The following is a 13,388-nucleotide window of genomic DNA, read 5'->3' on the forward strand; positions in this document are numbered from 1 at the left end:
GTCCTTGGACATAACAACTTTCATCTTGCGGCAACACAAATTTGCATTTACTATATGGAAAATAATTAGATTTTTGTGTTTTTTCCTCTTATAAAATTGAGGGTACCGTCACCAAAACTGGAATTTAAAGGGTTAAAATCCTGAAATTGAATAAATATGTGGTATGTATGATGAGGACTGATGCTGGTTAAAATATTGAACTCAGTCAAAGTGGAAAAAAATAATAATATATAATAGTTTTATGGCAGTGTTTAGAGTGGACATTTTTGTCCCTTAACGCACTCAACGGTGTCAAATATATAATGCAGCCCAAGGGTTAAAAAAACGTTTTTGTATTTTTTATTTTTATTTTATTTAGTAAATTGTAACAAAAAACAAGACAAATATTGTAAATACAGTTCACAATGTATAAAACAAAGAATAACAACAACAACTAAAGTATAAAATGAACATGTATGTAAAATAATAATAATAAAAAAAATGATAGTAATAAAATACAGAAATAAAAGTGCTTTATATTATCAGGGCAGTTATATGAATTTGAAAAGCTTTAACATTTGTTTTGTTTTTAATAAGCTTTGTGTTTTGTGATCTAATGTTTGAAAGAGTTTCAAAGTATATTGTGAGATCGGTGTTATAAAAGGTAATATACGAGGGTTTCTTTTGAGTTATTTTTTGTCTTATGAATATAAAACTTCATCAAAATAATTAAAAGATTGATAATATAATTTTGTTTTTCAGAAAAATATGGGTTTTGAAAACAAAGTAAAATGTCATGAGGTTTTAAATTAAGATTTGTGTTTAATTTTTTTGTCATTTCTATTTTAAAGTCAGTCCAGAAAGAAATAGAAAAAGGGCAAAAATAAATGTTTGATATCTTCAAGTGATGTGTTACAAAAAGTGCATTTATCACAAACAGTATGAATATATCTACTAATGGCTGCATTTACAGGATATGAATCATTTTGTTCATTACTTCTTTTACTTTATTAGAAATAGCATATTTATAGGGTAATGTCCAAATGCTGTGCCAAGATATACAATAAGGTTTAAGCCATTTTGATTTACATGGAGGACTGGATCCGGCATTAAAGGAATTTCTTATAAAATTGTTATTAAAACCTTTATCAAATAAGGAGAGACCATTTACAAAAAGTTGAGGATTTTGTAAGGTTGTATTATTAATATCTAAATCCGGGAATTTGGTTCAGATTATTATGCCATTAGGGATAGCCTTAATTACTTTATTCAATTCTTTTTCATTTACAAATAAATCATATTTTGAAATAAAATTAGGGTACGTGTAAATTGCAAATTCTTGTCAATAAGCTGGTTTACAATTAAAATGTTGTGCCGAACCCAATTCTCCATGACTTCAATGACTTTTTATGAATTATATTACCATTAGTAATGGCTTGCTCTGGTCTTCGTCAACAACACGCGCTTCTGCACCTCCTGCTGGTGAGATTGACTAACAGCAGATGGAGAGTGTACTCGGCAATCTTACTTTTCTGTTTTCCCCTTCACCAAATACTCAACTTCTCTGTCTCTATTAATACTTTTTTTTTTTTCAGATTATTTTGTCACCAGGCATGTTCTCAATCTCATTTTATTATATATAGATATCATTTTTATTTATTTATTTTTTAAGAAACGTTTGTTGGACTAAATATTATTTTAGATAATATTTTTACGTTTTATAAACGATATATAATGTATTTACATTATACCTAAACGTTTCGGATTGAATGTCGTAGTATGTGTTGGCATGTCAATCAAAGCTCCTAACGCAGTTCATTGGCTCCACTGGGTTTTGTTAGGAGCGTTTCTAGGATACGAGCGGACGGAACTGTCGCTCTTATTGATGTGTACTGAAAGATTTTGATGATATAACGTTAATACTGCTTAGAATACGATTAAAATGTCTGATAACGAGGGAGAACAAGCCGGGCCAAAGAGTACCTTTACCACCTATATGTCTGAAGGTGACCAGCTGTTTCAGAAGGGCGAGTATGTCAAAGCTATCGAGTGCTTTTCCACGGTGAGCTAATAACTATGCGAACACACACACATTGCATTGCTTACGTTCAGACGAAATTGAATTGATTGCTTTATTTTATTTATTTATTGCACAAATCATACATACATGTTTATTCATTCATTCAAAAAAAAAAGGAAGAAGGAAGAAGAAACAGGAAGAAGAAAATCTTATGGAACCTGTCGCTTATTTGTGCACATCAAAAGAAAAAAACAAACAAACAAAAAAACAGCTGCTTTATGAACGGATCAACCCCTACAATCCTCACCCCAAACACCAAACATTTTCAGTAATACCTATCTTTACACTTAGCCTAATTATCATTTTTTTAAGCGTGTTAGTCATCATTTTTCTTGTAACATCCTGTATTTTTTCCTTATACAAATTCTCAAATTTACAAACACTTTTGCATCACTTCAGTTCATAGTCCAAGGTGATCCACAGTTTAACTCCGTAAATAGACAAACACATCTGTGTTTGTGTAGTACGTGCGAAAAGAGTTTTAAATGATATTGCCTTCTATGGCCATCTTCCTCTGATACAAGAGTGAATACATTTTGTAAAACCATAGGCAGAACTCTCTGCTTAGCTTTCAACATAAAAATCTAAATCTTCAAATCAACCAAATCTTTGAATTTTAGAAGTCCAGAATTTACAAATAAATTATTAGTGTGTTCTCTGTAGCCTGTCTTGTTGATAATCCTTAATGCTTTTTTCTGTAACAAAAACAGAGATCTTGTGTTACCCCAGACTTCTGTGCAGTGTCCAAAATATGGGAGTATTAGGGAATTGTACAACATATGCAATGAAGAATAGTCTAAAACATCTTTAACTTTATACAAGACCCCAATACTTTTACAAACTTTACTCTTAATATAAACTGTGATCTTTCCAATTCAGTTTATCATCCAAAATAACACCTAAAAATGTTATCTCATTAACTCTTTCAATATCAGTTCCTTCAATTGCTATTCTTACATTATCTTTCTTTTTACAATTCCCAAAAATCATGTATTTTGTTTTCTCCCAATTTAAACATAATTTGTTTCTGTCAAACCATTTCTTAATTTTTCCCAGTTCTGAATTTATATTTTCTGTAATTCCTGACAGATTATTTCCAGAATAAAAAATGTTGGTATCATCGGCAAACACTAAAACTGTAATACTTTAGACACTTCGCAGAGGTCATTAATGAACAAAATAAAAAGTAATGGGCCTAAAACGGACCCTTGTGGAACTCCACATATTATATATTTTAACTCAGATCTTTGACCATTAATTTGAACAAACTGCTGTCGATTGTTGAGATAACTTTTGAGCCATTGATGAGCTGGACCCCTAATGCCATAGTTGTATGATTTTGACAATAGCAGACTGTGATTTGTGGTGTCGAATGCTTTGCTTAAGTCGATGAAGACCCCCACTGTGTGTTGCTTATTCTCAGTTCTCAGACTTTAGCGACCTTCATCTTCTCAGGAAAGACACCCGAATGTATAGACAAATTAAAAATAAAAGTCAGTGGATTAACAATACAGTCAATGGTCCTTTTTACAATGGTCATGTCAAGTTTCACATTTGCTAACAATAGACGCAATTTCATTTTCCTGAACCTCACACAGGAACATGGACTGCATTATTCTACTTTCCATTCTACACGTAGCATTTTGAGTTTGGTTTGATATATCAATTGATTTGGCAATATTTTCCCCAATATTAATAAAAAATGAGTTAAATTCATTGGCCACATCAATGCTATTGTTCATAACAGTTTCATTGTACACAAAATATTCAGGTAACTTTATATGTTGTGAGTTTGCTTTTATGATATTAATAAATATTATTTACATGTTATTTAATTATATTTTACATTTAATAAGCGTTTTCTCTGCTATCCAACAGGCTTTAAGTTTACAGCCGGATGATAAGAGCTGTCTGGTCGCCAGATCCAGGTGTTATGTGAAATTAGGTGATGCAGAGAGCGCGCTGAAAGACGCCGAGACCTCCCTCAAAGACAACAAAAACTACTTCAAGGTGTTCATCCGTCCTAGCTTACCTTTTTTCCTTTTGTCTCTCATTGTTTGTTCCAAAAGTTCCCAGCAGCCACAGCTCTGAGTCACTGTATGTGTACCTGTAGTAAGACTCTTGTCCTGAAGGGGGCGAATTTACTGATACTACAGAAAAAGTGACCTTTATATCACAAGCTTTATATATAACACAGAATATTACAAATATAACTTTTGTGAATGAATATACTGTTTAGGATTAACACTAACAATTTTAAGGCAAAAATGACACTTGGTGAAACATGACTCTACCTGTGAGGGGAACATCCACTAAAATGCTAAATAGCCTTGAAAAGAGAGGTTCGTTCTGTGGAAAGTGTACCGTTAGCTTTTCACATGACACTTAGATTGGTATTTTGTATGTAATCCAATTAAATTCATAAATCTTTAACTGTGGCTTTTTTGGATCCACTATATAAGCTCTCTAAAAAGCACAGTAAAAGCACATCTGAATGATCTGATGTTTATCAAAGGTTTGGGGTCACTATTCATTCACAAAGGATGCATTAAATTGATCAAAAGTGATAGTAAATACATAATTTTCACATAATAAAATAAAAAATGTTGTAAAGTCAAGAGCGATATCATTGTGTAGCGTTTACCCTCAGTAAGTTGACTGAGTGGGTCTCTGAGCTGGTGTGAGTGACTGGAGGCGGGGCTAATATGAAATATTTATGAATACGCGTATACTAAATGAAGCAAGGATGTCGAGTTAAAAAAAAACTTGTCATTTTGGTGATCAGAGATGAGTTTTAAGCGATAAAATGATTGACTACAGGGGGACTTAAAGCAGCACAACTGTTTTCAACATTGATCATAAAAAAAATGCTTGAGCACCAAAGCAGCATCTCAGAATATCAGAATGATTTCTGAAGGATCATGTGACAATGAATGAAGACTGGAGTAATGATGCTGAAAATTACATTTCAAAAATTATTAAAATATAAGACAATTCTATTCAATTTTTTTTATAATAGTTCACAATATTCCTGTTTTTACTGTATTTCTGATGTTTTAACAAGTCACCTGATTCTCTCTGGTTCTCCATCCTGTGTCCTGCAGGGTCTGTATCAGAAGGCTGAAGCCCTCTACACTATGGGGGATTTTGAGTTTGCATTGGTCTACTATCACAGAGGCCATAAGCTACGTCCAGAGCTACAGGAGTTCAGACTGGGAATCCAGAAATCTCAAGAGGCAATCGAGAACTCAGTGGGCAGTGAGTCCTTAGACACAACATGATGAGAAATGAAGAGTTCATGTTTTGGTTCCACAACAAAGTGACTTAAGTTAGTAACCCTCATCTGCCTCTCTCTCCCCGACCTAAAAGCTCCTTCCTCTGTGAAGTTGGAAAGTAAAGGAGACCTGTCTTTCTTCTACAACGGGGTGAGCTATCTCTTGCTCGTTCTCTCTCTTCCGTTATGCCACCTACCCCGTCACTCATACCACACCGTCACACCATTGTTTATAATGTACGTTTATGTTCATTTTAGCAGTTAGTAATGATATTTTTTGTTTGATGCGTTCCCAAAGGTTCGTCCCAAGCATTTGAATCATTCTCATAAGAAGGAATCCAAAAAGCATGGCCAGAAGAAGAGCAAATATGACAAAGCGGCCAAGCAACTTCTGGGAGAACTGTACAGTGACAGAGAATTCTTAGATAAACTTCTGCAAGATGAAGGTGTGTGTTTTCATGTATTTTTAGGCCTTGTTTGATGTTAGTTTGCATCTATGATGGTGTATATTCTATATAAAGTATGGCAATCGGCTCCCATACAGATCTTATAAAAGGTAAGATTGGAACTGGAGAGCGTGTGCAAGATCTGATCGTGGGCTGTATCTCCTATCTGGACACGCGGACAGCATTCTGGCAGCAGCAGAAGCCCATCTATGCTCGTCAACGAGACCGAACACTAGTGCAGCAGCGGTGGAGCCGGGTTCAACACAAGCCACCCTCAGACCCGACCCGATATGTCCTCGCCAGTCTGGAGGATATTGACAAAGGTGAACCTCTGCAGAGTTCAAAGTTCACAGCATTAGGTTCATAACAACAAAGTTTAGCATTAGTTGCATAATCATGTTGCACATGCAAAATCATAAACTACTGTCAGAGTTGGGGGTCAGTAAGATTTTTTAAATGTTTTTGAAATAAATATTTGATGCTCATCAAGGCTGCATTTGTTTGATCATATTGGGAAATATTATTATGGTTTAAAATAATTTCAGCATCATTACCCCAGTCTTCAGTGTCACATGATCCTTCAGAAATCATTATGATATGCTAATTTGATGCTCAAGAAATTTTTCTTATTGTTATCAATGTTGTAAACAGTTGGACTGCTTAATATTTTTGTGGCATTATAAATGTCTCTTTTGATCAATTTAATGCATCCTTGCTGAATAAAAGATTCATTTATTTATCTTATCTATAAAAAATCTTACCGACCCCAAACTTTTGAACTGCAGTGTATGCCTATGATTATTAGCTAACTGATGAGTGACTGACCTACGACAACTTGGAGATAATGTTGGAATTATGATCCTAATTATTCTCTAGGTCACTCCACAATGTGTGTGTTAGCAGACCAGATACATATAACACACCCAGCTGATTATTTACATTTTATAAATGTAAGTTAATAGTGCTTGTTAAGGACATTTGAACAAACCCCTAAATATAACTATGAAACTTTGGCACATAACTGTGTACCATTTGTGCCATGGACTAGCCTGGGAAAACCCAGACTACTTCTGGCGAATTTTAATTCTCTCTTCAGGATAGTCTGGAGAAGAGCCCATTCAAACTCATTACTCTGCCGCTGAAATCGCGGCACCAATCAGAAACGTTTGGGGAGGGATTTACATGCAACGCATTCTCATCCTAGGGCGTCATAATACTGACGCTTTTGAAATTTCTTTAATATCCGACGCAAAGGGCACCCTTTAGCGTCAACATGTGACGCCGGTTGCCGCCGTGAAACATCACTCGTTTGAATCATAGACAGTATATAAACGAATCAATTATCGCGTCTGTTTTGAGCGATTTAAACTTACCGTTTTCGTTAAAACCGGAGCAAAGAACAACACTCGAAGCATACGTCATCCCCTTCATAGATCTGATTGGTTTTAAGACTATACAATTGCGCCCAGATGAATTTGAGCTACGTCAGTTGGTGACGCCCCTTTGGAAATGATTTGTATATATAGCTTCCCCAGACCCTATACTCAGTTTCAACTGAGAAGGGTCTGGTTTTAACCAGGCTAGCCATGGACATGAACAATACATCAAATTCTGCTACTTGTTGAGAAGTGTTATTACTTTTATAAAGCTGCTGCAGATTTACTGTTGTTCAATGGATTTTCGTGGGTGAAATCCAGTCTTTTCAATGGGAATCCAGTCCACACATTCTGGAATTTCACATGAGGGCGAAACAAATTTCACAGGAGATTCACATTTGTCACGTGGGTTCATCAAGTTGACCAACAGAAAACTGCTTGATTTGAAAATGACTTCTGTTAAATATTACCAAAATTACCAAAACTTAAGAGATTTTTAGGTGACACATGATTTTTTCCTGGTGGACAATAAAACAGGCCAAAAAATCCTATAGACTCATAGAAACAATCTTAGCAACACTCTGGTATCGCATTTGGATTGGCAAACATTTTCAGAAAATGTTCTGTGTGTTTTTGGGTTTATTGAGAGTTATTTGTTTAATTGGCAGCCTTGAGTGCCGGCGATGCAGAAAGCGGCCTGAAGAAGGCCCGTGAGCTCATGAAGGCGGTGAAGGAATGGTCTGAGCAGGCGCTGCCCAATAAGAGAGAAGTGCTTGGGAACCTGCACAGCTGCATTGGTAGAGTCTGGGAATCTCATCGGCCCAATACTTAAATATATAATATCAATAGCACAAGAATCAGAGATACAACATTTTCTTTTATGTCCTGTGTAGGCAATGCATTGATGGATCTTGGGAATATGGACAAGGCTCTGCATCATCATGAGAAAGATCTGGAGCTGGCCAAGAAAGGGTGAGCTACCTCAGGAAAACTACCTTTTGTTTTTCTTGGTTGGTTAAATTGGCCTAGCATACACATAACACATTATTGACTTCTCATTTAATTTAATTTTCATTTATGCATTTGGTAGACGCTTTTATCCAAAGCAACTTACATTGCATTTCAAAATACACATTTACATTCTTATCAGTTCTTGCTTTCCCTGGGAATCGAACCCATGACCTTGGAGTTGCAAGCACCAACGCTCTACTGTTTGAGCTACAGAACCGGGAACACTCCCCATAAATCCTGGCGTCTACGCCAATATTAGTCTCTCAGTTTATCCGAGGTTTACCGCAGTCCGCCGGTTCCAGCCCGTATCTAGATCTGATGAAGGACCTGCGCCTGGACACGACGACAACGCAGTCCTGAAGTGTCAACCAGTCCCTCCCTGTGAAGGCCTCCTTCCCTTCTCTTTCCTCAGTACAGATAAAATGTTGTCGGGATAATTCCGGTTCGTGTGGCTACGCAGACACGACAAAAAATGTCTGTATTATAAATGTTTAAGGTAGACAATTAGTTTATTGAGGGTTGATTTGTAAAGAAGGCCTGCACGCCTGCGCACATATATATTCAAACGCGCATACCTTTGGACTGAATATTTAATGTGCATGTGCGCGACGTCTGCGTTTTCGCGGGTTTGCGTTTTTGAGGTTTGCGCAGAGATAATAGATAATCGTTTGCACCTTTGAACCTATTTCAGGGAGTGCGTTCTCGAGACGAAGAAGTGAATCAATCAATCAATCTCGAGAAGTGAATCAATCAATCAAAACTAACTTTAGCCGGACTATAACTTTATCCTAGAGCTGTTGTAGAGCCTAAACAATCTGTTACGGTAATTTCCTATTATCACTGTAAAGCTGCTTTGAAACAATCCATATTGTTAAAGCGCTATATAAATGAAGGTGACTTGACTTAATAAACTACTATTCATCAGGTGTGTTTGGTTTGTGCTTCGTGTCATAGCGACCTGACGGACAGTAAATCCAGGGCTCTGGACAACATTGGCCGTGTGTACGCACGGATTGGCAAGTTCCAACAAGCTATAGAAGTGTAAGTGCATTTGCCTTTAATTAATGTTTACTTTGGTGTTGATGTACACACACAAGTCTATTGTAATAGTGATTTTGTTCTGTGTGTGTTTATGTGTGTGTTTGCATAGCTGGGAGGAGAAGGTGCCTCTAGCATGTGGCGGGTTAGAGAAAGCCTGGTTGTTCCATGAGATCGGCCGCTGTTACCTTGAGCTGAAGCGCTATGGCGAAGCACGAGACTATGGCTCCCGCTCGCTCACGGCAGCGGATGACATCACTGATGAGAAATGGCAGCTCAATGCCAGTGTTCTCATGGCGCAGGCCGAATGTGAGTCCAAACTACATCGCCCAGAATCCCAGGAATGCACTCTGTGACCATGAATAATCTGATTTCCCACAATGCTCAGAATCAATAGGACGTTAATGTGGTCGTTATGTATATTTGATCTACGCCATGCTGTGCGATTACATCACTTTAAATCCTCTTTCTCTCTTACATAGTGAAGCTGGGTAACTACAAGGCCAGTGTGTTACACTTTGAGAGAGCACTGGACCGGGCAAAACTGCTGCAGGACGACTCCGCCAGCGAAGCCATCCAGAAGGTCTCACTCTCTCTCCCTCATCCCTCTCACCATCCATCTCGCTCGCGGCCTTTTCTATAGTCCCCTTCAAACATTAAAACTGAGACTGAGATTCTGAATCACACAGGATGAGCGCTATTGTTTCTGTGTATGTCACAGAGGACCAATATGGAAGTTATTGTCAGTTTGACTAAAGGTGCGGTCACATTTACCATTGTTCGGCAAATGTTTGCAGGCAAATGATTTCCCCTATGCAGATTTTGCATTGGGTTTATATTGGTCACGCTTGGTTTGAAAGTGTGAGCCTATGCTTCATACATTGCTACTGACAATGGACCTTTTTTGCCAGCAAAATTTTGCCGAAATCTCACTAATGTGAGCACACCTAAAGCCTCACACCTTGAGAGTCTGGGTAGTAATATTCTGCAATGTCTATCCTGTAGAATTCCCTTGAAACTGTTACTCACTGTTAGTCACTCATTTAAATGGTCAGGCAACTCCGTCAAGCCACACTACATTTTGTCTTTCGCTTAGTTTCTACTTCTATGGCATCACCCTGTGGGGCTTGTGCATATTGAACATTAAAAGTGGAGATAAGGAGATTGACTATGGAAGCTAAGAAATATTAGCTTATATTATATGACAAAACCACCGTGACTTCCGTAAGGAAAGCAATGGCAAAGATTATGCTTGGAGAAGCATTTTAGAAGTCATGAAAATAAAAAGTTACAAAAACGTCTTAATGTTATGCCAGGGAAACAGCTGTTCTGGTGTTACATTCATTCATTACGTCACTGGGAATCTTGTTGTGTTATGCGTAGTTAGTACATGGTGACAGAATACTCATCAATACTAGTTGTGTTGTCATAATATGAACTGATAATTGTAATATTTACATTTTAATTTTTAACTATCCCGTTGCTCTAATATCATATTTCTTCATGTTGCTCTGCTATTATTTGACTTACTTTAATCAACTCCTCAATTTCTCGCCCTGCAGGCTCTTCGTGAGGCAAGACACAGAGTGACCCAGTAAGACGAGGAACCCATCTGAATAAAATGTCTGCAATCAAAGTCAGAACTAATGCATCCTTACTAGTGGAATAAAATCTGCCTGAGGAACATTGTGTTGGATTGCATTCGGGTGTCATTGGTTAAGGATTACTTTATGACTGCCTTCTCTGTGCTTGTTTGCATATGGTAAAAATATGTTTTGCATAGTATTACATAAACAGACTGTCACAGTTTCAGAGTTATAACAAATCATGTCCAAGCGATGTTGCCCAGATACTGTTAATGTTTTGCTATAGACACACACTTGTGCTGTTACCTTCTGTTGATAAAGAGAAATACTCATAATCCAAACATGTCTGAATTGAAAATCATTCAAATGAGTTTAGGTTTGACCTCTAATTAAGGTTACACTCCATCTATTGAGTCGATATTGACTTTCCGTATGTGCTCAACAAATATGAACACAAGTATATGCCCTGACAGATTGCGTATACGAATTGCTGCCAATTTGTTTGTGTGAGAGAGTACGTTTTAGATTTGAATCCGATCGCTCAAACCACATCAGGAGGTGATCTGGGCCGCATTCCAGACTAAACTGCCTCTGTGCATCTGGTTGTTGAAACTAAATATGTAAATTTTACTCCTCCCAACAATTCTTAAAAATAAATGTGTAATAGCGTGTTATATGACATGTTATAGCCAGATATGACGGCGTCTGCAACACGCATCACATCAGATGATCAGCTGAGAATCTCTTCATCAAGCCAACGCGCAAACTACAGCAAATAAAACTGAAAGTAAAGCCCAACACGGACGGCATTGAGTCCTAAAAACTGAATGGGGGAGAGCGGGGTATGTTGTCACACTTTTCACACTGTCTAACATTTACTGAGCACCATACATCACAATGGTATAAATGTCATACCAAATGAAAGAAGGAAGTCTTGGGCACGTGTTGTATTCATAACATCTTAATATCTCATTATGGAGTTGTAGACTGTTGAATAGAGAGTGTGCACTTGTGACAAGTTGCCCCATTGGCAGGTAAGTTGTCACACTAGATTATATAAAAATAAGAACACATCTACTTATTTGTGAATATTGATTTTAATTTTTAAATTCAAAACAGAACTGGAAATATAAACAATCGTGCCTAGAGAATCTGGAAAAACAATTATTTCAATCCAAACACATTAACCCTTCAGTGGCAAGACCACTTTACTTTGAACTTTAAACTCAATCCTTCTCTGGCTTGCACATAGATCCATGATAACTGAATGGAATGCTGCAGATAACTCACTTAACTTAACATGTTTAACCTCTGAACAAAACAGATGCCCTGTATCTGACTAATCAGACTCATCTTCAGATTCACAATTCTGACACACATAAATTGCCTGGCCTGAGGTGCAAGCATGATGGGCCCAATTGTTGCATTTTACACATTTTACCCTGGTCTCCTTTGGACGACCGTTTAAAAATAGCTCTATACAGACGAGGCAGAAACACTCTTCATCATCTTATGATGACTCTTGTATGATTTTTCTACTTTTAGCTGCCTTGTTCTTCGTAGGTCCAGATTTGTCATAATTTAACATTGTCTTTCTGGGGTTGTTCCTCATCCAGGCATCACACAATGTTGATGTGCCTCTTTAGTGGCCCGTAGACAGACCTGTTGGTTGGAGCCGATGTGAGCAGTGGGGTGGGAATGACAGCATGATTATGTCATTTTCTTTGGCATAATTGAGTCCATCAATGGACAGATGAGACTCGTGGTTGTCCAAAAGTAGTAAACAGGGCTTCTCCTATGAGTACTTTGTATGTTCACTGAAATGTTTCAGGAAGTCAACAAAGTGTGTGTCTTTCATCCATCCAGAGGAATTTGCCTCTCCTTTGCTGCCAGGTGGCCCGTTGATTAGGAAATGATCGCAGAAGTTGACACGGGGCAAAATAAAGTATGGAGGTATACTATTCCCTGTGGCTGAGACAGCTCAGGCCAGTGTGACAAGGGTTCCCCTTTCAGCAGAGGTCAGTGACCATACTTGTTTGAATCCACGTCTGGCCACCACTTTGTCTGGTTTATCTACAGTGGTGACCCCAGTTTCATCAACATTACAAATGTCTCCTGGTCCAAACTCATATTTGTGTAACACTTTCTCTAAGTTGTCAAAGAAAGCATTAACATTCTCTCTGTTGAAGCTACTTGCCCTGGCAAGGCTATTTGCCTCTGGCTTTCTCATTGACAGCATTGTATGCCGCTTTAAGAAGCCTGTAAACCACTCTTTGCTCGCTTTTTCTTTTTCTGGCCACAAAGGCGCGAACTTCAGCTGGTGTGCCACAGCAAACTGGTAGACAAGCTTTCTGACCTAACTTGGCGAGAGACCAAAATAAATGTCAGCTGACCCAGTAATATACTCAACAAGCTGCTTTTCCAAATCAGGTGAAAAAATATTCCATGGCGTTGTATAACCAACCATTGTTGATGGCATGGCTGTCTGACTTTCAATTTCTTCTCTGCTAATCTTTTGACAATACAGAGTCAGAGTACAGTAATTTATGTCAAAATCCTTCACTGTACTTCTGATGATTTGTTCTGCAGCTTTACCTG

At 37.5% G+C, this 13,388-nt stretch overlaps 1 protein-coding gene across 1 annotated transcript; it reads left to right on the forward strand.

The window, feature by feature from the left end:
• The first annotated feature begins 1,818 nt into the window (after positions 1 to 1,818).
• On the forward strand, positions 1,819 to 10,886 carry LOC308702847 (outer dynein arm-docking complex subunit 4). The gene is made up of 12 exons (XM_081385974.1): positions 1,819 to 2,041; positions 3,938 to 4,069; positions 5,164 to 5,317; positions 5,429 to 5,484; positions 5,632 to 5,779; positions 5,878 to 6,102; positions 7,824 to 7,952; positions 8,049 to 8,127; positions 9,121 to 9,207; positions 9,317 to 9,513; positions 9,687 to 9,787; positions 10,767 to 10,886. The coding sequence occupies exons 1-12, from the start codon at positions 1,922 to 1,924 to the stop codon at positions 10,800 to 10,802; spliced, it is 1,464 nt and encodes a 487-aa protein (XP_081242100.1). The 5' UTR covers positions 1,819 to 1,921; the 3' UTR covers positions 10,803 to 10,886.
• The last annotated feature ends 2,502 nt before the right edge of the window (positions 10,887 to 13,388 follow it).

Source organism: Scardinius erythrophthalmus, assembly GCF_964197995.2.
Source record: "Scardinius erythrophthalmus genome assembly, chromosome: 1".
Classification (NCBI taxonomy): Eukaryota; Metazoa; Chordata; class Actinopteri; order Cypriniformes; family Leuciscidae; genus Scardinius; species Scardinius erythrophthalmus.

Excerpts from the sequence above, each read along its gene's own strand:
- LOC308702847 (XM_081385974.1), top strand. The coding sequence starts at position 1,922 with ATGTCTGATAACGAGGGAGAACAAGCCGGGCCAAAGAGTACCTTTACC. Across the intron at positions 4,070-5,163 it reads ACAACAAAAACTACTTCAAG|GGTCTGTATCAGAAGGCTGA; the intron begins GTGTTCATCCGT and ends TGTGTCCTGCAG. Across the intron at positions 9,514-9,686 it reads TCTCATGGCGCAGGCCGAAT|TGAAGCTGGGTAACTACAAG; the intron begins GTGAGTCCAAAC and ends TCTCTTACATAG.